This window comes from Gymnoscopelus microlampas (genome assembly GCF_963454915.1).
Source record: "Gymnoscopelus microlampas genome assembly, chromosome: 12".
NCBI lineage: Eukaryota > Metazoa > Chordata > Actinopteri > Myctophiformes > Myctophidae > Gymnoscopelus > Gymnoscopelus microlampas.
The window spans coordinates 53,012,320-53,034,572 of record NC_139949.1 but is presented as its reverse complement, the minus strand read 5'-3'; the positions used below and the strand labels follow the sequence as shown (position 1 = coordinate 53,034,572).

The following is a 22,253-nucleotide window of genomic DNA, read 5'->3' as shown; positions in this document are numbered from 1 at the left end:
GTCACTCATAATGTTGAAATGAGGCCAATTCACACCCGGCACCATTTCACAAATCCCTCCCCCTCTTTTGTCCGTGACAATGCCTGGACAATTAATTCACTGATGTCTCACTGAGGGTCCAATGGCAGCAGGGTCTCTGAAACTTTGGAATGTCACGTCTGTACATACAGGGTCTGGACAGGTTTTTGTCCATCCCACCCCTCCCCCCTCGCCTCCCCCCTCCCCCGCAACACCACAAAATCCAAGCTATGCGTCTCACTCTGACAAACACACAGGTCAGTCACATCCGTAGTAGTCAACACACGCACACGTACGATCGGACCCCAACACCCACCCACCCACTCACTCACTCAGGTAACCATGACAGCAAAACATGTTAATCCACTCATCTGTGTCATTTTAGATTTCTTTGGACTATTCAAAAACAGCAGATCTACAAGAAGATCTGCATTTTTTTTTTTTAATCTTGAACATTTGTGCAAATCTTTGAATATATATATTTTTTGAAAGCGAACATTTGTAAAGTATTTTGTTCCAGGCACCCCCCGAGAAGCAAAGATTTTAGTTACCAATGTTCGCTTTAAAAATATATATATATTCAATGACACACATTTTCAAGATACAAAAAAAAAAAAAAAAAAGGAGATCTACAAGCTCATAGCGCCGCGCTATGGGCTTGTAGATCTGCTATTTGCCAGACCCAGGGGGTCGGCCTACATGAGGCTTTGTCTATTCGGTCGGTCGGTCTGTCCCTCTTTTCCTCTGCACACACGTCATGCGAAGTCCGGCCATTCAGATTTCAACCACTAGGGGTCTGGGCAGAACCAGGTCTCCTGGTTCCCTTGTTTTGAATGGCCAAAGAAATCTAAAAAAAAATGACACAGATGCGTTCCCGGATTGAATGGGTTAAGACAGTGTGGATGGACAGACGGGCAGACGGGCGGGCAGACAGACAGACAGACAGACAGGCAGACAGACAGACAGACAGACAGACAGACGGAGAGACAGACAGACAGACAGACAGGGCCCAGCCGGTGTCATATAAGGACTTCCTGTCCTCTGATTCAGCCAGCTAGTATAACAGCAGACCCTCCCTCTCTGTATGTTTGTAACGCCACCAAAACGAGGCCCACCGCCCCGTCGTTTTGTTGTTGGGGGGGCTGGGTGTAGTAGCTCCGTCCTAATCTGTGTGTTCACATGTTGTTCTTGTTTGTTTGTTGGATGGAAGCAGGGTGGTGCAAGGCTTCCGTTCCGAGCGCAGTCAAACAGGGTGGTGTTTTTTTTCCGTGGGTGGAAGCAGGGGGGTAACACACACGCACGCACACGCACACACACACACACACACACACACACCGCGGCCTCCGTTGGGACCGCCGTCAAACAGCCAGCAGCTGGGAGGGTCTGGAGGGCGGCAGGTCCAGCAGAGCCTGCACCGTCACGCCCACCTTCACCAGACCTCTCTCCTCCAGGATGTGATGAGGCAGACACAGCTGGTCCTGACGATGAACACACACACACACACACACACACACACACACACACACACACACACACACACACAGAACAAAGAACAGTGTAATAATAATAATAATAATAATAAACTTTATTTATATAGCACCTTTTTCATGACATAAATGCAGCTCAGAGTGCTTTACAGAGAAAGAAAGAAAAAATGAAAACGAAACACAGAGCAAAAACAAAAAAGCAATAGAGCAATGGCAAAAAACAATGGCAAGAAATAATGGCTACAAATAAAAGGCAGTGGGTCAAGCAAAACAAGTAAAACAATAGAGCAATGGCAAGATACAGTGGCAAGAAATAAAAGCTAAAAATAAAAAGGCAGTGGGTCAGGCAAAACAATAAAGACAGAAATAACAACACAGAGATTCAGAAGAAACAGAATCAACTAAAAGCAAGAGTGAAGAAATGAGTCTTGAGCTGTGCTTTAAAACTGTATTACAGAGGGTGCCTGTCTTATGTGTAAAGGAAGCTTATTCCAGGCCGTCGGCCCGTAGAAGCAGAATGTAAAAGCAGAGGGTTCTCTAAAACGTTTTCCATGTCAAAGGACCCCCGCAAATTAACACTTATATTAGCCCACGGACCCCCATTTGAACAGATATGCCCATAAGACCCCCATAATAAGAGAAGATTTTTTACGGCTCTAGCAGTGATTCTCAACCATTTTAACCCATTAAGACCTGGAACGCATCTGTGTCATTTTAGATTTCTTTGGCTATTCAGTTATAGATCTGCTATTTTTGAAAAATCGTAAAAAAATATGTTTTATATATTGTTTTCAAAAAACTGTTAGGAGTTAGAAAACATTTTAAGAATCGGTCTCAGGCCCCCCCAAGGACCCCCAGTTTGATATGAATTAGGCTCTGGACCTCCATGTCATTTCTATCTCTGGGACCACAATTGATATTGTAAAATCAATGTTAATTGAACTCTGAGAGTGTACAAATGGTTCCATGTGTACCCTCTCAGAGTTACAGACCAATAAGGGTCAATGTGGTTCCTAACTACCTATCATTTAGCTAGCGTAAACACGTTACACACATCATTGGCACTGCATGAGTTAATGTGTTCTTGTTACCTCTGGTGAAGGTGTGTAGTGTGTGTGTCATGTGTGTGTGTTATTATCTGTGGTGAATGTGTGTAGTGTGTGTGTGTGTGTGTGTGTGTGTGTGTGTGTGTGTGTGTGTGTGTGTGTGTGTGTGTGTGTGTGTGTGTGTGTGTGTGTGTTATTACCTGTGGTACGCCCAGCTTCTTACACGCGTCCAGAAAGTTCTCCACGTTCCTCCGGCATTTGGCCATGCTGAGCTTTGGCTGGAAGTGACGTGGAACAAACAAACAGAGGGACATACATGTGTTTCCAAGGGGAAGTATTTGATCAACACATTATTTATTTTCAGTTACAATGGCATCCTATAGTGTGTATAGTTTCAATGTAGGCTGACGATTAGTTATTGGTTTACGTATGTATTAGTTATTATGAGATTATTGGTTTACTTATTTATTATTTTATTATTAGATTACTATTTTTATGCATTTGATGTATTATTATTATTGGATTAAGAGTGTCTGCTAAATGCCTAAACTGTAAACTGTAAACAATCAAAATATGTGTGGAAAATTAGAAGATTGGCATCCCTAATCACCCGGTCACTGATCACCCTAGGTCACCCTGATGAAGGCAATGTTGCCACAACGCGTAGGTGTATTTTTTTAATTCTGGGCCATGCATTAGCCAGACTATTAAAGGCTTGTACATTTTTCCACAAGAGTGCCTTGGTCTCTTTCCTTTTGTGCAAATCAATTTTGAGACGCTTTAGTACCAAGGTTTTGTACCTTGTTGGGGATTTTTACTCCAGCCAAACAGACAGGGCCACATTAAGACCCCTCAGGGCCGTGGAACACCACAAAATCAAAGGCCCCCCCAGTCGCGTAATTTCACGCACATGCACGTGCGCGCAACATTTTTCGGGTCTAATTCGGGTCTATATTTTTTCTTTAAATACACAAAAATTAAATACACAATTCTCACAGGGCCCTGCAGGCTGCGGGCCGTGGAACACCAGTTCCACTAAGTTCCGCGGTTAATGCGGCCCTGCAAACAGATGAGCTCCTTTTCCTTTCTCTCGTTTTGTTCTACATTGTTTAAGTGTTTAATGTCCTGTGAGGTCAGAGGTCACCACTCACCACGGCAGGGGAGGGGACGTGGATGCTGGCCACGGAGCGAGGACAGATGTGATTGGCCAGGTGGCACAGCACCACGCCGTCCATGAGGGCGGCGCCAACGTCATCCGGAAGCAACACTTTCAGTCTGCACTCAATGTTCTGTAAAACACATTAAGGTTAAGGTAAGGTAACTCAATGTTCTGTAAAACACATAAAGGTTAAGGTAAGGTAACTCAATGTTCTGTAAAACACATAAAGGTTAAGGTAAGGTAACTCAATGTTCTGTAAAACACATAAAGGTTAAGGTAAGGTAACTCAATGTTCTGTAAAACACATTAAGGTTAAGGTAAGGTAACTCAATGTTCTGTAAAACACATAAAGGTTAAGGTAAGGTAACTCAATGTTCTGTAAAACACATAAAGGTTAAGGTAAGGTAACTCAATGTTCTGTAAAAGACATATAGGTTAAGGTAAGGTAACTCAATGTTCTGTAAAACACATAAAGGTTAAGGTAAGGTAACTCAATGTTCTGTAAAACACATTAAGGTTAAGGTAAGGTAACTCAATGTTCTGTAAAACACATAAAGGTTAAGGTAAGGTAACTCAATGTTCTGTAAAACACATATAGGTTAAGGTAAGGTAACTCAATGTTCTGTAAAACACATAAAGGTTAAGGTAAGGTAACTCAATGTTCTGTAAAACACATTAAGGTTAAGGTAAGGTAACTCAATGTTCTGTAAAACACATAAAGGTTAAGGTAAGGTAACTCAATGTTCTGTAAAACACATAAAGGTTAAGGTAAGGTAACTCAATGTTCTGTAAAACACATAAAGGTTAAGGTAAGGTAACTCAATGTTCTGTAAAACACATAAAGGTTAAGGTAAGGTAACTCAATGTTCTGTAAAACACATAAAGGTTAAGGTAAGGTAACTCAATGTTCTGTAAAACACATAAAGGTTAAGGTAAGGTAACTCAATGTTCTGTAAAACACATAAAGGTTAAGGTAAGGTAACTCAATGTTCTGTAAAACACATAAAGGTTAAGGTAAGGTAACTCAATGTTCTGTCAAACACATTAAGGTTAAGGTAAGGTAACTCAATGTTCTGCAAAAACACTGAATGTCCCTTATGAGCTGCCGTTCATGCAGAACGACATGGAGCTGGTTGCTTGTTTCTCTTACAGAATCTGGCAACACCGACGACTAGCTTACACGTCGTTCTGCATGAACGGCAGCTCATAAGGGACATTCAGTGCATGTTTGAGTGTCAGGACACTGCATAATGAGGATTAGTGGGGGAAAAAAACAACTTTGGAGCTGCTAAAATAGGAGATTTTCGTTGTTACAAAGTACTCCATTATGCCAGTGGAAGGGGTCTCCACAAAGGACAACAGGGGCTTATATGAAAAAAGTCAACTGACCCTGGTATGTTGGTGGAGTGATTAGCGACACATTAAAGCAAACACCTAATATTACAGGATCTCTCCTTTAAATCCTCCCCATCTATTTGTCGTTGTTGAGGCAATTTCAACTAGAAAATGTGCTCCTCGGAGCACAAGTCTCCGCCAGCAAATATTGATTAATCCTGTCTAAGCTATTTATATTACGTATTGTGATGACACCAGTGTGTCTACATAATGTATTGCTCTGCCATTTCTCAGCCATTTCGTGATTATTCCTGTCTTACCTCACTTTGAAAGAGTCTGTGTCTACACATCTATTTATAGGCCGCTATACGTCATGCGTCTCACTTGCCAATCAGAGCACACTCTTTCAACGTATTGTCACGTGTCACGTGAGGCTTGACCAATGTTAGCTTGGCCGAGGGGGGGGGGGATGGAAAGTGAAAACATAGTCTCCTGGCGGAGACAAATATGTAATATTGTTAATCTAAAATAACTCTATAAGCTGTGTATATTTGCCAGACCCGAAGGGTATGAGGCTCTGTATCTGTTTCGTCCATACATGGGCATGTCCATTTGTCCTTAGGTCCCAGCCAGAAAATTCTGTCCCCCTTTCGTCCATACATGGGCATAGACACAGGCTGACACGTCATGTGAAGTCCGGCTTAGCCTGGGTCTGGCAGAACCAGGTCTCCTGGTCTTGTTTAGAGACGTGAGCATTTGTGTGAATTTAATGAATGCAAACAATGTGCATTGAGACTATCTGTGATCCTATATGTTCTCGTCGTCTTCTTGTGTCATGTGTTAATGAAGAAAGTGTCAAATCTAAGTTGAACAAAGAGCTCATGACTATGAAAGTATCCATTGAAGCTAGATCAATGCCTTGAAGTAAATTGTAATACACCCCACCCTGTGGGTGTGTGTTGTGGAAGGCCTACTTAAGGGAGGGTCAGCTATGACATGAGCTGAGCAAACCTGGATGTTCCATTGCATTACAGTATGTGTGTGTGTATGTTTGCTCCTTTTACTCGAGTAAAATCTCTCATACTTGGAATTCTGAATTGTTGTCTTTGCCTCATTATGTATTTATTATGTTTTTGAGCACCCAGTACAGGTTCCTCTTGACATCGTCACCGTCATCATCATCATCATCATCATCAGTATTATCCTGACCTGTCGTAGGAGTCCGATCTGCTCCATCTCCTCTCGGAGGTGTTCCATCTTCCTCCTCATGGTGAAGCTGGGGTCTGTGTTCTCCTGCTGCCTCGTGGCCCTGGTGAACGCTGAGGAGCGACACGGAGGGACACCGTTAACAATGTACCATTCAGCCCATTAACACATTCCCTGCCAAGGACGTATGCTTACGTCCTTTTATAAATAAAACACTTTCCTGTCTTGTCTTTTATTTTTTTGCAGTCAATGTTTTAACTTAAAAAAATCTTCTGAAATAGTAATACTAAAAATAACTAGAAAAAGTGCTCCTCGGAGCACAACTCTCCGCCAGCAGACTTGTGTTGGGAATGTTGGGAATGTTCTAATTCTTATGTTCTAACTGTCCTATCCATCCTGTCTGTATAAGTGTCCGATCCGTCCTGTCTGTATAGGTGTCCTATCCGTCCTGTCTGTATAGGTGTCCTATCCGTCCTGTCTGTATAAGTGTCCTATCCGTCTTGTCTGTATAAGTGTCCTATCCGTCCTGTCTATGTAAGTGTCCTATCCCTCCTGTCTGTGTAAGTGTCCTATCTGTCCATTTCTCAGCCATGTCAACTCGAAATCTTGCTTGCTGGCTTGGGCGCTTAGCTGTTAACTAAGCATTTGTAGGATCGAGGCCTTCCCATCTAGAGAGGCTTTAGCTAAATTAAAGTATCTGCTTTGCATGCAGGATTGTTGGAACTGTCTTACCTCACTTTGAAAGTGGCACAGACACTTTCAAAGTGACACATGTATTTTATAGGCCGCTATACGTCACTAGCCAATCGGATCACACTATTTCACCGTATTGTCACGTGTCACGTGAGGCTTGACCAATGTTAGTCCCAGTTTCAGAAAGTGAAAACAAACTCTCCTGGCGGAGAGAAAAAGATCACACCCTGTGTGACGTGAGTGGTGCCTTTGATGAGCACCGTATTGACCCCCGTATTGATGTTGTCATCAATGTTTGTGGACAGACATACATACATACATACATACATACGGACACACGGACAAAGTCATGTATAGGAGTGGTTGCCTTCGGCACCACTCAAAAATGTAGGAAACAAAGAAATAAAGGGACATTTACTCACAACCCATACAAATCGGTCCGTGACACACATATGGGTCCCGATCCATTGTTCGGGAAACAGAGATATAGATCACAACTTTGAACTTGTGAACGCTGAACGGCAACACAGAGTGCAACGGATCAGGGCCCACTTGACAATATCCAAAGCGTTCACAAATCTGACCACTTACCCCATTGAGACCGAGAAAGACTCTGTGCAATTTTTGGATTTATTTGGCTATTCAAAAAATAGTAGTATGTGGAGGCCAGTTGGAGCCCTGTGGAACTCCATTTTAGGGAAGGACTGATGTCATGTTTGATGACGTGAGATTCAACGAAGCTCAGCTTAAAAGCTGATTACACGATGTGTGAGGTCGTTAGTCCGATGCGAGAGGGACAGAGAGAAGATAATTCCCTACAGCCCCAAAGATTTCCTTATGGTCAAACCTTATACGTTCCTGGATCACATTAACTGGTTGATATCTTAGTGGACTTAAATTCTCAGCGCTATAGAAATGGCCTCTACCTTCAGTCTCCTGTCTGAAGATCACTTCCTGTGTTCTATCTGTATGGATGTGTTCACTGATCCAATCACCACTCCATGTGGACACAACTACTGCACAGCCTGTATCACACGTTACTGGGACACTAGTGATGTGTGTAAGTGTCCACTATGTAACAGAACATTCTATATGAGACAGGAATTCTCTGTTAATAAAGTCCTCTCTGAGATGGCCAATCAGTTCAGGAGTCACAAGTTGAAAGAGGAATATGAAGCAAAGACAGAGGCTGAAGTTCAGCAGATGATCCAAGATAGGCAGCTGAAAATTCAGGAGGTCAAACGCTCAGTAGAGCTCAGCAGGAAAGATGCAGATGCAGTCGTAGCACAGAGTGTTAAGGTCTTCTCTGCTCTGATCAGCTGTATTGAGAGAAGCCAGGCTAAGCTCATTGATGTGATTGAAGAGAAGCAGAAAACAACAGAGAAACAGGCGGAAGGCTTCATTAATGAGCTGCAACAGGAAATAAATCAGTTGGAGAAGAGTAGCTCTGAACTGAAACAGCTCTCACACACTGAAGGCCACCATGACCTCCTCTACAACTTCAAATCCAACAACACAGGCTGGAGACCCACCAAGGACTGGACAAAGGTCAATGTCCATCAGTCTTCGTATGTGGGGACAATGAGGACAGCTGTGGCTCAGCTGGAGAAGATACTCAGTCAAGAGATGAAGAACCTGTCTGATGTTGAGTTGAGGAGGATCCAGCAATATGAGGTGGATGTAACTCTGGACCCTGATACAGCAAATCCCAACCTCATCCTGTCTGAGGATGGAAAACAAGTGAGTGATGGAACCGTAAGGAAGAATCTCCCAGACAACACAGAGATATTCTCTAACTCTGACGATGTCTTAGGAAAACAAAGCTTCTCCTCAGGAAGGTTTTACTATGAGGTTCAGGTTACAGGGAAGTCTGAGTGGCGTTTAGGAGTGGCCAGAGAGTCCATCAACAGGAAAGATTTAAACAAACTGAGACCCAACAATGGTTACTGGACTATAGAGTTGTGTAATGGAAATGAGTACTGGGCTGAAGCTGACCCTTCTGTCCTCCTCCCTGTAAGAGAGGAGGTCCAGAAAGTGGGAGTGTTTGTGGATTATGAGGAGGGTCTGGTCTCCTTTTATGATGTGGAGACCAGAGTTCATCTCTACTCTTTCACTGGCTGCACCTTCACTGAGAAACTCTTTCCATACTTCGATCCATGTCTTAATGATGGTAGTACAAACTCTGCTCCTCTGATCATCTCTCCTGTCAATCACATGGACTAATCCTCTGCTTTTGCATTATGAAGAATAGAAGGGTTCATTTCATGGTTTGTCAATCACCTGCCACAATCATTTAATTGTTAAATGCTCCTTGCAGATGTATTCTATTGACATAAAACTGTGACATTTGTTCATTTTACAGGTCAGTAGTACAGCTACAAATAAATACATCCACTGAAACCTTTAATTGAAACATGTGTTCCCTCATGTGACATCTAATATATCTAGTGTTATTCTATAAGCGCCGCTTATAGAATCCTATTTGATAATAGGTTTAGAGCAGCAGCCTCTGTGCGATGCGATCCTGGAGCACTCTAGTAGAGCACTGCTCTGCTGCGCAGCGGAGCATCACCGGTTTAAAATAAAGAAAAAAGACGCACTGACATTCCATAGGCTAAATCAATGCATTTTGTGATCGCATCGCACAACTAATACTAAAACTAACAGGAAATACCAGAAAATAATAATATTTTGACATACGGGAAAAACGGTTGGTGCGGATGCGGATATTTAAATTGGATAATATAATTATTGCGGTTGGATAATGGGCGGATAATGAATTTGTACATGCGGATTCGGGTGACGTGAGAGGCCATCCGCGCATCTCTAATGTGAACTGTATTTGTACCGCACTGTTGTGTCCAGGTAGCTCAGTCGGTAGAGCTCTCTCGCCTTTGGACCAAAAGGTCATGGGTTCGACCCCGGGCGCCGCCAACTCAGCATAAGAGTAGCACGGCGTGGGTGCGGCAAGTCGTGCGATTAAGTACTGGGAGCTGATGGTAGGTGTTGTGAGTACTGGGCAAGGGGCAAGGCTTGGATATTTACGATGAGGCCAACACGGAAGCTTATGAATGGCCAGAGCGAGGCACTGTTTTACCCTGCGCCGACCTGCAGTGTCAGAAAGAATTTATTTTAACGCAAGTGAATGGGTTTTTGACAAACTTTAGACTAGATTTTCTTACCGTAATAAAAATTGTCATAAATTCTATATGCTTCCAGTCGCTAGTTTAAAGTCTCCTTTCAATCATCATGATATGCGTTTTGCTAAATTATGGTCCCATTTATTCTAAAATTGACGATAAAGTAGGCTATGCTCCAGGAGGGGCGGGATGATTTGATTGACAACCTACACAACCAATAGCATTCATTCCCCGCCCTGCTCTTGATTGACAAGCTACCCAACCAATAGCATTTTTGGGGGTTGTTTTCCGGTTCGCTGGTCACGTGTCTGGTCTCAACCAATAGCGTTTGAGTTCCGGCGTGGCCAACTGTATATATTAACGATGGAGGAATGCACGTTCCTGAACTATCGGCTTCATTTCCGTTCTGTAGAAAGCAGGGGAGTGGCTTTGTCCTTTCCTTTTTTACAGTCTATGGTACTGGGAGCTGATGGTAGGTGTTGTGAGTACAGGGAGCTGATGGTAGGTGTTGTGAGTACAGGGAGATGATGGTAGGTGTTGTGAGTACTGGGAGCTGATGGTAGGTGTTGTGAGTACTGGGAGCTGATGGTAGGTGTTGTGAGTACAGGGAGCTGATGGTAGGTGTTGTGAGTACTGGGAGCTGATGGTAGGTGTTGTGAGTACTGGGAGCTGATGGTAGGTGTTGTGAGTACAGGGAGCTGATGGTAGGTGTTGTGAGTACAGGGAGCTGATGGTAGGTGTTGTGAGTACAGGGAGCTGATGGTAGGTGTTGTGAGTACTGGGAGCTGATGGTAGGTGTTGTGAGTACTGGGAGCTGATGGTAGGTGTTGTGAGTACTGGGAGCTGATGGTAGGTGTTGTGAGTACAGGGAGCTGATGGTAGGTGTTGTGAGTACAGGGAGCTGATGGTAGGTGTTGTGAGTACAGGGAGCTGATGGTAGGTGTTGTGAGTACTGGGAGCTGATGGTAGGTGTTGTGAGTACAGGGAGCTGATGGTAGGTGTTGTGAGTACAGGGAGCTGATGGTAGGTGTTGTGAGTACTGGGAGCTGATGGTAGGTGTTGTGAGTACAGGGAGCTGATGGTAGGTGTTGTGAGTACTGGGAGCTGATGGTAGGTGTTGTGAGTACAGGGAGATGATGGTAGGTGTTGTGAGTACAGGGAGCTGATGGTAGGTGTTGTGAGTACTGGGAGCTGATGGTAGGTGTTGTAAGTACTGGGAGCTGATGGTAGGTATTGTGAGTACAGGGAGCTGATGGTAGGTGTTGTAAGTACTGGGAGCTGATGGTAGGTGTTGTGAGTACTGGGAGCTGATGGTAGGTGTTGTGAGTACTGGGAGCTGATGGTAGGTATTGTGAGTACTGGGAGCTGATGGTAGGTATTGTGAGTACAGGGAGATGATGGTAGGTGTTGTGAGTACTGGGACGTAAACAGGGGTCTAGTGCATTGTAACAGGGACAGACTCCCACATTCTCGGCCAGATACCAACAATAAGGCTCTCCAACCTACTCACTTACTTTTTTTTTAGAGATTTAAAAAGTGCTTCACATGGCATTACATATAAAAACATTACAATTAGAAACATTTAAAAAAATAGTTTTAAAGGATATGAGGGTGTGCAAAATATAAAAAGAACAAACATTTAGCATAAAATGATGGAAAAAAATCTTAATATGCATGTTTTATATATATAAGTGATTTTTGGACACTGACCAATCCTGCACCGTGATTGGCCAATAGTCTACAACGCAGTCTACAACCCTAACCCTTCCACAGTCAATACAAATCTATACTTTTGCAAAGTCAGCCAATCACATTACAGTGTCATCACCACTAGCTGTAATGTGATTGGCTGACTTTGCAAATTCAGGACTGTGATTGGCTAGCGAAACACATGACACATGTGCAGCCCTATGAATAGCAGTATGGACTTACAAAAAAGTAATTGTGGAATTATCCATGATTATGAGAGATAACTGTGGATTATAATTGATGCTACAATAATGTTCTTTCTTGATTGTCCTGCAGGAGTTATAAACGTACTATTAAAGTTGGGCCTAGTGGGACAAAATAGCAGTAGAGTGTCAGCACCTAAGCCAAAAGCCAGTAGACTCCCTGCTGAGCAAGCGGTTTCAAAGGGCTTCCTTGCATACCAGAGCGGGGGTAGATGAGATAAGAGCTAGCCGGCCTTTGTGTGGCAAGAAACAGTACCAAGCGCAATGGCTTGTGGGAAATCAGAACTAGATCTGCCCTAAAGGAGGATCTTATGTGTAAAGTTAATAAATGAGGCTGTCTTGGAGAAGACCTTCAGATTCGATTGAGCAGGCCAGAGTATGGGATCTGGCCATGACGCTTACTAACCTCATGGCGAGAGTGGATGGGCTAAAGTAAGTGAGAATTAACACTGTAACGATTATAATTCTGATGTGTTCATAATGGGATGAGGATTCACGTCTTTTAATATTGTTGTGTTAGGTGTTTGTTCTCTTTCAGGTTTAATAACCTAACTAACCGGTCTGTCTGTAACTGACCATGTAAACTCATGTATCCTTGTAGTAGTATTAGACAAGTACTAGACTGAGATTTATGTTTGTATGTGTGATTAGTAAATAAAAAACATCAAAGACAACTGGTTCGAGTTATTAGCTTAACTCATTCACTGCCAGACTTATTGCCGGCCGCGTTTGCCCACTGCCAGAGATTTTTCATTGAAAAAAAAAAAGTCCTCAGGAGCTGAGATACAGAATTTTTAAGCTTTAAGTTAACAAGGAAGTGGATGGGAGTCTTTTCCTTCGAAAAATCATATCTCCTTGGTCTTTGGGTCAAAAAGTCAAAAAAATAAAAAATAAATAAAAAAATTAAAAATTAATAATTACGTTTTTTACGTCTGTGGCAGGTTTGGTAAACGGGAATAATTACGTTTATTACGTCAGTGGCAGTGTATGAGTTAAACACCGTCCTCTCTTGAGCCCCCTTTTCATGGGTTTAGCAACCGTAGCTTTAACTGCACAAGGCAGGAAGTACGCGATTTGCTATAAAAGTGAACAGTCATTTATCCTTTTTTTTAAGTGAGTCATGTTGTGATGACCACACACCGCCCACTTCACACTGGGTGTGATTTTTTTGTTAACACATGGACACAAATGATTTTTTTTTAAAGGACGCATATATGCATTCTGGTCAGGCAATGTGTTAATGAAAACTTCTGTCAATATTTCTGATAAGAGTTACTATATACGTGGAGGCCAGTTGGAGCCCTGTGGAACTCCACATTTGGGAGGGACTGACGTCATGTTTGATGACGTGAGATGGAGCTCAGCTTAAAAGATGATTACACGAAGTGTGGGCGTCAGTTCTATGCGAGAGAGACCAAGAGAAGGTCGGAATAAGAGAGCGAAGGAGAAGCACATTGAATTAGTATTTCTCCAGTAGAGTCACACCATAAACATTTCCTGGATCGTACATTAACTGGTCGAATTCTTCCTGGAGTCCCCATTATTTATTCCCAGTTTTAAGTCGTAATATTTCCAGTGTTTCACTTTTATCCAGCGTGTAGACATGGCCTCTGCCAGCATTCTCCTGTCTGAAGATCACTTCCTGTGTTCCATCTGTCTGGATGTGTTTACTGATCCAATCAGCACTCCATGTGGACACAACTACTGCAAAGCCTGTATCACGCATTACTGGGACACTAATGATGTGTGTAAGTGTCCACTTTGTAACAGATCGTTCTATAAGAGAATAGAATATTCGGTTAATAAGGTCTTCTCTGAGATGGCCGATCAGTTCAGGATTCACAAGTTGAAAGAATATGAAGAAAAGACAGAGGCCGAAGTTCAGCAGTTGATCCAGGAAAGACAACTGAAGATTCAGGAGGTCAAACACTCAGTAGAGCTCAGCAGGAAAGATGCAGACACAGTGATAGCAGAGAGTGTTCAGGTCTTCACTGCTCTGATCAGCTGTATGGAGAGAAGCCAGGCTGAGCTCATTGATGTGATTGAAGAGAAGCAGAAAACAACTGAGAAACAGGTTGAAGGCTTCGTTAAAGAGCTGCAGCAGGAAATCATTGAGTTAAAGAAGAGAAGATCTAAGCTGAAGCAAATCACACACACTGAAGACCACCTCCATGCACCCGCCCAGAAAATCCCGTCCACCAACTCTGGATGGAGACCCACCAAGGACTGGACAAAGGTCGATGTCCATCCGTCTTCACATGTGAGGACAGTAAGGACAGCTGTGGCTCAGCTGGAGAAGACACTCAGTCAAGAGAAGAAGAATCTGTGTGATGCTGAGTTGAGGAGGATAAAGCGATATCTGGTGGATGTAACTCTGGACCCTGATACAGCACACTGTGGACTTGTCCTGTCTGAGGATAGGAAAAAAGTGAGTCACGTAAACGTATGGAAGGATCTCCCAGACAACCCAGAGAGATTCTCCGAAGACGTCAACGTCCTAGGAAAAGAAAGCTTCTCCTCAGGAAGGTTTTACTATGGTGTTCAGATTAAAGGGAAGACAGAGTGGAGTTTAGGAGTGGCCAGAGAGTCCATCAACAGGAAAGGGCACATCACATTGAGCCCAGACGAGGGTTACTGGACTATAATGTTGAGGAATGCGAACGAGTACCGCGCTGCTGCCGGCCCTGCTGTCCTCCTCCCTGTAAGAGAGGAGGTCCAGAAAGTGGGAGTGTTTGTGGATTATGAGGAGGGTCTGGTCTCCTTTTATGATGTGGAGACCAGAGTTCATCTCTACTCTTACACTGGCTGCACCTTCACTGAGAAACTCTTTCCATTCTTCAGTCCATGTCTCAACGATGGTGGTAAAAACTCAGCTCCTCTGATCATCTCTCCCGTCAGTCACATAGACTGATTCTCTTATTTACATGAAGACAACAAGGATGGTGGACGGTGGGTCGCTTCCCAGACGTTCGCTTCCCCCCACGATTCAAGTGACTCCAAAGGAGTGGGAACACACGTTAAGAAATGTGTTCATTTTCCGTGTGAGGAGTACAGTTGCCAATAAGGATCTCCATTGAAACCATTAGTTGAAAAAGGTTATTTTTTGGTCCCATTTCTTGAAAGCTCTCTCTCTCTCTACTACGTGTTTTTGTCTGATAGCCACTATTTACATGTAGTCCAAAGAAAGCTTTTCCCTCGCGGGGATTCATCCATCCATCCATTCATCCATCCATCCATCCATCCATCCATCCATCTTCAACCACTCATGCAGAGTTGAGTCGTGGCGACAACAGTTCCAGCAGAGAGCTCTAGACTTCCCTTTCTCGGGTAACTTTAGCCACTTCCTCCTGAGGGAATCCTGAGGCGTTCCAACGCCAGTGTGGAGATATAATCCTCCCGTCTGGTCCTTGGTCCCAAACAACCTAAAGCTGGCTCCTTCCCAAGTGACGGAGCAGCGATTCTACTTTGCGGATGAGTTATTTTTTCACTCTCTCTCTACGGGGGCCATTGGTCTGAGAAAACTCATTTTGTCCGCTTTATCTGTGATCTCACTCTTCATGACCATACTGTAGGTGAGAGTAGAAACGAAGGTCGCTCGGTATCAGCTGTATTGATCAGCTGCACAACAGTGCGGTACAGCGACTCCAATACCGCTCCCGCTGCTCCCATTCTCCGGCTGATCTCCTGCTCCGTGGATTGAGAGCAGTGTCATTTGTTATTGTGAGTTCTAGTAATTTGATGGATTAAAGGTAGGGTAAGTGATTTTCTTTGGTTAAAATAAGTGTTAAATAGCTCTATATTCTGATAGTGCTCATTGCTATAGAGTGTTTGTTCAGTAACAGGAGTCTCCATGTCTCTCCAGTTATTTAACACATTGACTGCCTGAATTATTTTCACTGCCTATTGTTATTCATGCCAGAGATTTTTCTATGATAAAAAAAAGGTACTCAGGAGCCGAGATACAAAATTTTAAAGTTTTAAGTTAACAAGGAAGTGGATGAGAGTAAAGATCTTCGAAAATGCATATCTCCTTGGTCTTTGAGTCAAAAAAAAAAAAAAAAGAGCCTGAGGGGACAAGATGATCTCTGAGACGAGAGTCTTCCAGAGAAAAGAGACGAGGAACGTACAGAACCTCACCTGAACGTGGCATCAGTGTTGATTTCGTAGACTAAAACTATGACGAAAAATGTTCGTGGACTACCTTCTTTCACTGACGAAGACTAGATAAAAACTAAATAAATAGACTGTATGGTGACTAAAACCAAGACAAATATATTGACACTTTCGTCAACAACTAAAAACTAGACTAAAATGTTAGTGTGGGACTAGTGGAGACAAGATCCAGTAGAACTAAAAGACATGTTTGGTTGCGCTCGGGTGTTGTGCTCTGAAAATAGCAGATCTACAAAGTCACAACACGTCGCGCTGCAACGCGTTATGAGCTTGTAGATCGGCTATTTTCAGCATGCAACCAAGTGTTAAATCAGGCATTGCAACGCCATCAAAGCACCGCCACAATACATTTTAGTCGACTAAATCAACTGTAGATTTAGCCGACTATAATCTGGTGATATTTAGTCAACTAAAACTTAACAAAAATTAAAACATTTCAGGTGACTAAAATATGACTAAAACTAAATGGAATTCTATTCAAAAGACACTGCGTGGCTTCGACCCAAACACCGTCAGAGTCTTCCAGAGAAAAGAGAAGAAGAACAGACAGAACCTCACCTGAACGTGGCTTCAACCCAAACACCGTCAGAGTCGTGCCAAAGTCCGAGTTCCGCATCCCCTCCTGCAGACAAAGACAGTATTGAGTTACTTATAGAGTACAGAAGTCCTGACATCACTCGTCCATGAGTCCTGGAAAGAGCAGACCAAGTACAGAGTCCCTGCTTCATCTCTCTCTCAGTTAGGGGGTCCTTGGCCTGCAAAGGTTGAAGACCCCTGGTCTAAAACCTTTTGTAAATGTTTGTTTTATGTCTTACCTCGCAATCATCATTTCCACAGGAGTTCTTCCGGGCGCTCTGACACTTGTACTGCAGGAAGGGAAAACATGATCCTTTATTTCAGCCTCATTTGTTGTACATGTATGCTGTACATTGCAAGGACAATTTCATAGAGACATACTGTATAGAAATATATGATCAAAAATACAGTACATTCATACAGTTTCAACATACTAGACAAGTTAAAACTCATGTATGTTCACAACAAAAACACAACTGAAAACTCTAAACGAATCTGCCAGTGCAAAGAAGAATAATCGGCGATTTGGGTCCGTTGTGAATCCATTTCCTGCTCCCGAAGTCTGGGGTGACCAATCAGGGCCCAGTATTCAAATATGGGAAACCGTAATCGGTAGTTGGTTGTAGGTCTAACCAATTGCGTGCAGAGTCATTCTTTTGAATATGAGGAAAAAATCTACCTCATAGAAGCACCAGACTCAAGCGTTGGATTTGAGATGACGTAATACTATGTCCAAAATCTAGAATAATTATTTCCAGTATGATCGATCCCCTGATCGCTTTAAAAGACGTATCTGAGTCTGGTAGAATCGGTGGGGGGGGGGGGGGGGGACCATACCTTTAGGTAATCTTTCCTCAGGTACTTGGTCCTCCTGCGGTCTTCGTTCTGGTTCAGGACGGGGGGAACCTCAGGCCACCTGGGCTCAGAGTCGGACAGCTCTGACCTCAGACTGCTGTCGAGGGAGCAGGATGAGGACGGCTGGGTTGGACGGACACATCGTTCAGAGGTCAGTGTTACTTCACTGCTATTTTTTTTACATTTTTATCCCACGATTTTTTGTAACCCTTTTCCACCCGGTGCCAATTGTCAAAGTAATCCTGGGCGCTACACTCCCTCTGCCAGCCTAGAGCCGACCTCATGTGTCGTTCAATGCATGAGAGCTAGCAAGCCGCTTCTTATCACCTGACAGGGGGGAGTTTTCCCGGTAGAACGTAGCGCGTGGAAGGAACACGTTATTCCAACCAGTTCCCTTCCCCTCCATCAGACACCCCGGCTGACCAGGAGGAGGCAGTATAGTGACCAGGATTACTGCATGTTTTTGTGAGGGTATTAACTACCCTAGGGGACACGGGGAGAACATGCAAACTCCACACAGAAAGGCCCTTTCACCAACCCCACCGCTGGGTTTGGGCAGTATGGGCGCTGATGACGCGGAGGAGAAGACACACAACCCCAGCGTCCAGAGCGTCCACGGCGGGAATCGAACCCAGGACCTTCTAGCAGTGAGGCGACAGCGGTACCGACTGCGCCACCGTGCCCACTTCAGACACACTATTAGCTATATTTCTTAACCAGCAGAAGTGAATGTGCGACGAAACCCATTAACTCATTTCCCTGCCACGGACGTCGTTTGACGTTTGTAAAGGTAAAGCTCATACCGCCAATAACGTCTTATGACATTCCTAGGTTTTCTTTTTTTTGTGTTTACACTAGATGGCGCTCTTGGCTCGCATTTCAGTAACCACTTCATCCCCAGATGCACACAGAAGCAGGAGATCACGCGATCCCAAGATGTACTGCTCCATTCAATTCCTGTTTAGCGTCTCTGGCAAAACAACTGTAACTCGAGTTATTTTTTTACCCCTGCATTTTTGGTGAGACATGCTGTTTTAAATGGCCCATAACAAGTGAATGAGGGGTCGCGGTGTGGTTTTTTTCTTCTTTTTGTTTTCTTCGAAAGTACGTTGAAAGCCTCCGTGTTAAGCAGCCATCAAGGGATTGATCATACTGGAGATAAATATGCTGTGACCACTTGAAAATAAAAAATCGCTGGCAGTGTACGTATGCATTTATTTATTCTGGCTTGAATGAGTTAAAGGTAGGGTAAGTGATTTTTTTTTTGTTTTTTTTTGTTAAAAAGTACTGTATAGTGATAGTAGCCTAATCATTGCTACAGAGCGTGTGTTGGGTCACAGGGGTCTCTCCAGCTCTTTAGTAAACATAATATGTACATTTTCAGGTAGGTGACAACATTTAAGCCAATCAGGAGAGAGCACTGAAAATGCATTTTCTGTTAAAGAGCTGGACAGACATGAGAGACTGCTTTTACTGAACAAACACTCTATAGCAATGAGTACTATCAGAATATAGAGCTATTTAACACTGTTACTGAACAAACACTCGAGTCTATAGTAATGATTACTATCACAATATAGAGCTATTTAAGACTGTTACTGAACACACACTCTATAGCAATGATTACTATCACAATATAGAGCTATTTAACACGGTTACTGAACAAACACTCTATAGCAATGATTACTATCACAATATAGAGCTATTTAACACTGTTACTGAACAAACACTCTATAGTAATGATTACTATCACAATATAGAGCTATTTAACACTGTTACTGAACAAACACTCTATACCAATGATTACTATCACAATATAGAGCTATTTAACACGGTTACTGAACAAACACTCTATAGCAATGATTACTATCACAATATAGAGCTATTTAACACGGTTACTGAACAAACACTCTATAGTAATGATTACTATCACAATATAGAGCTAAGGAAAAGGGCAAAACAGATTTTACACCTCATAAGCCCTGTAATATACTTTGTCGTACGACAAATAGCAAATCATCCTCATATGTCCAAAACTATTACTTGTAAGGATTCAAATTCAATATGTAGCAAATGTAGCGGATCACGTTTCGAGCTTGTTTTTTCTGATGCTTTCGATGCTTTTGTGTCGACTCTGTGGTTTTGATCAAGTAGAAAAAAAAACACAAAAAGTAAAAATAGGGATATAAGGTAATAATAATAGAGTTTCATGTACCTGGCCGGTCAGCGCTGGACCCCCACTGGTCCCTTCATCAAGAGAGGCACTGAGAGAAGAGACACACACACAATGTCACATACACAACTACACAAATGTCAAGGGCCCCCTAAATTGACACTTATTAGCCCGCGGACCCCCATTTGAAAAGATATATGCCAGGAACCCCCAGAAGAGAAGATTTTTACATCTCTAGCAGTGATTCTCAACAATTTTAATTTCGAGGACCACCAGTTTGACATGCATTATTAGGCTGCAGACCCCCATTTAATGGAATTTCTATCTCTGGGACCCCAATTTATATAGTAACATCAATGTTAATTTAACTCTGAGAGTGTTCAAATGGAACCAAATGGACCCGTCATTTGGTTCCATTTGTACACTCTCAGATTTACATACCCGAAAGGGTCCATTTGGTTCCTAACTATCCATCATTTAGCTGGGGCCCCCCTGGAACTCCCTCAAGGACCCCTGGGGGACCCCTGGGGGTTGAGAACCAATGCTCTAAAACGCTGGTTCTCAAACTGTGGGGGGTCCCCAGATTATTTAGCTTAATGTGCAACATTGTTTTTTCATTCAACAGTAAACAAACCAACATACAGTACAAGTGTATACAGGGCATCTGCACATTTATAAAGTTACAATTTAATGACTTTTTTAATACTCTAAAATGAAGGAGAAAAAAAACGTACGACCATTAGGCTACTTTGTGAGAAGTAATCAACGGACTATACTATTAAAAAAAATCACACCCAGTGTGAAGTGGGCGGTGTGGTCACAGTGGTCATCACAGTGGGTGATTCACTTAAAAAAAAACATAAATGAGTTTTTTTTAAGTGCACAGTCCTATTTATAGGACTGCACATGTGTCATGTGTTTCACTAGCCAATCACAGTCCTGAATAGAGTCAACCAGTGTACAATGGTGGCCAATCACGGTGCAGGGTTAGGGGGGGTACAATGGTGGCCATAATCACAGCGCAGGGTTGGGGGGGGGTGAAATGGGTGGGGGTCCAAACCTCACATATAGGGGCGGTTGCACCGCCCAAAAATCACACCCAGTGTGAAGTGAGCGGTGTTATTTAGACTTTAAAAAAACGTAGTTGTTTTGAAGTGCTCGGTACTATTTATAGGTTATCAATTTCATCATGCGTCTCGCTAGCCAATCACAGGGCCTGAGCAAAGGGTGTGAATAGAGTCAGCCAGTCACAGAGCAAGGGTGTGAATAGAGTCAGCCAATCACAGTACAGTGAAGGGGTGTACTAATGAGGTGTCCCAAACCCACATATAGGAGCGGCTACACCGCTCAAAAAGGGCAAATTGTTCCCAAATGCTACCTAAGAAAGAGGCAAACTTTTTGAAAATTGCTGATCTACTGTCTAACGTGGAAAATGTTTCTTTAACTCAAAGTACTCTTGAGTATCTTCTACACTTTGACTCAAGAGCGAGGGTTGAGTACTCTGCCCACCGCTGTGTGACTGGACATCAGTACCTGCGTGCCGTCTGAGCCGGGGAGCGCTGCTTGTTGCTGGAACCTCCAGAATGACTGAGGAATCTGCACACAAAAACACATTCATATTGTTAATAATGATGTATTCTACCCCTCCTATAACTACTAGGAGCAGTGATGTCATTTACCCATCCTATAACTACTAGGAGCAGTGATGTCATTTACCCATCCTATAACTACTAGGAGCAGTGATGTCATTTACCCATCCTATAACTACTAGGAGCAGTGATGTCATTTACCCATCCTATAACTACTAGGAGCAGTGATGTCATTTACCCATCCTATAACTACTAGGAGCAGTGATGTCATTTACCCATCCTATAACTACTAGGAGCAGTGATGTCATTTACCCATCCTATAACTACTAGGAGCAGTGATGTCATTTACCCATCCTATAACTACTAGGAGCAGTGATGTCATTTACCCATCCTATAACTACTAGGAGCAGTGATGTCATTTACCCATCCTATAACTACTAGGAGCAGTGATGTCATTTACCCATCCTATAACCACTAGGAGCAGTGATGTCATTTACCCATCCTATAACCACTAGGAGCAGTGATGTCATTTACCCATCCTATAACCACTAGGAGCAGTGATGTCATTTACCCATGGAGCAGTGATGTCATTTACCCATCCTATAACTACTAGGAGCAGTGAGCAGCCATTCTACGGCGCTCGGGGAGCCATTAGGGGTTCAAAGAGTCTTGCTCAGCCCCAAATATTCTGCCCCCAGATATTACTCCTACAGATTTTATCCAAACATCATGCAAACAGTATCTCTATAGTCATGTGATCAACACGGATCTGTCAGATTTCCCATATTCCATCCTGATTGGCTAATGTAAGGCTTCCAAAGTTTGCAGGATTGGTCCGTTTTGAACAAAAC

The 22,253-nt window shown here is 43.1% G+C and overlaps 3 protein-coding genes across 3 annotated transcripts in view; 2 read left to right on the top strand and 1 right to left on the bottom strand.

Moving 5' to 3' along the window:
* Positions 1-1,197: 1,197 nt before the first annotated feature.
* Positions 1,198-22,253, bottom strand: part of lrch2 (leucine-rich repeats and calponin homology (CH) domain containing 2) — a gene marked incomplete at its 5' end in the record, with an annotated part of 71,143 nt that continues 50,087 nt past the window's right edge. The window contains 9 exons of the mRNA XM_084074404.1: positions 1,198-1,496; positions 2,752-2,829; positions 3,703-3,840; positions 6,255-6,364; positions 16,768-16,831; positions 17,025-17,075; positions 17,623-17,763; positions 19,856-19,904; positions 21,347-21,409. Of these exons, the coding sequence (XP_083930530.1) occupies positions 1,377-1,496; positions 2,752-2,829; positions 3,703-3,840; positions 6,255-6,364; positions 16,768-16,831; positions 17,025-17,075; positions 17,623-17,763; positions 19,856-19,904; positions 21,347-21,409 (814 nt within the window). The 3' untranslated portion in view covers positions 1,198-1,376. The remainder of the gene's footprint in view (positions 1,497-2,751; positions 2,830-3,702; positions 3,841-6,254; positions 6,365-16,767; positions 16,832-17,024; positions 17,076-17,622; positions 17,764-19,855; positions 19,905-21,346; positions 21,410-22,253) is intronic.
* LOC311056764 (zinc finger protein RFP-like) lies at positions 8,076-9,167 on the top strand (the record flags this gene model as incomplete). Its single annotated transcript, XM_084073570.1, has 2 exons — positions 8,076-8,265; positions 8,422-9,167. 2 exons carry the CDS (start codon positions 8,076-8,078, stop codon positions 9,165-9,167), a joined length of 936 nt encoding a protein of 311 aa, XP_083929696.1.
* Positions 13,640-14,947, top strand: LOC311056763 (E3 ubiquitin-protein ligase TRIM39-like; the record flags this gene model as incomplete). Its single annotated transcript, XM_084073569.1, has 2 exons — positions 13,640-14,020; positions 14,111-14,947. The coding sequence occupies 2 exons, from the start codon at positions 13,640-13,642 to the stop codon at positions 14,945-14,947; spliced, it is 1,218 nt and encodes a 405-aa protein (XP_083929695.1).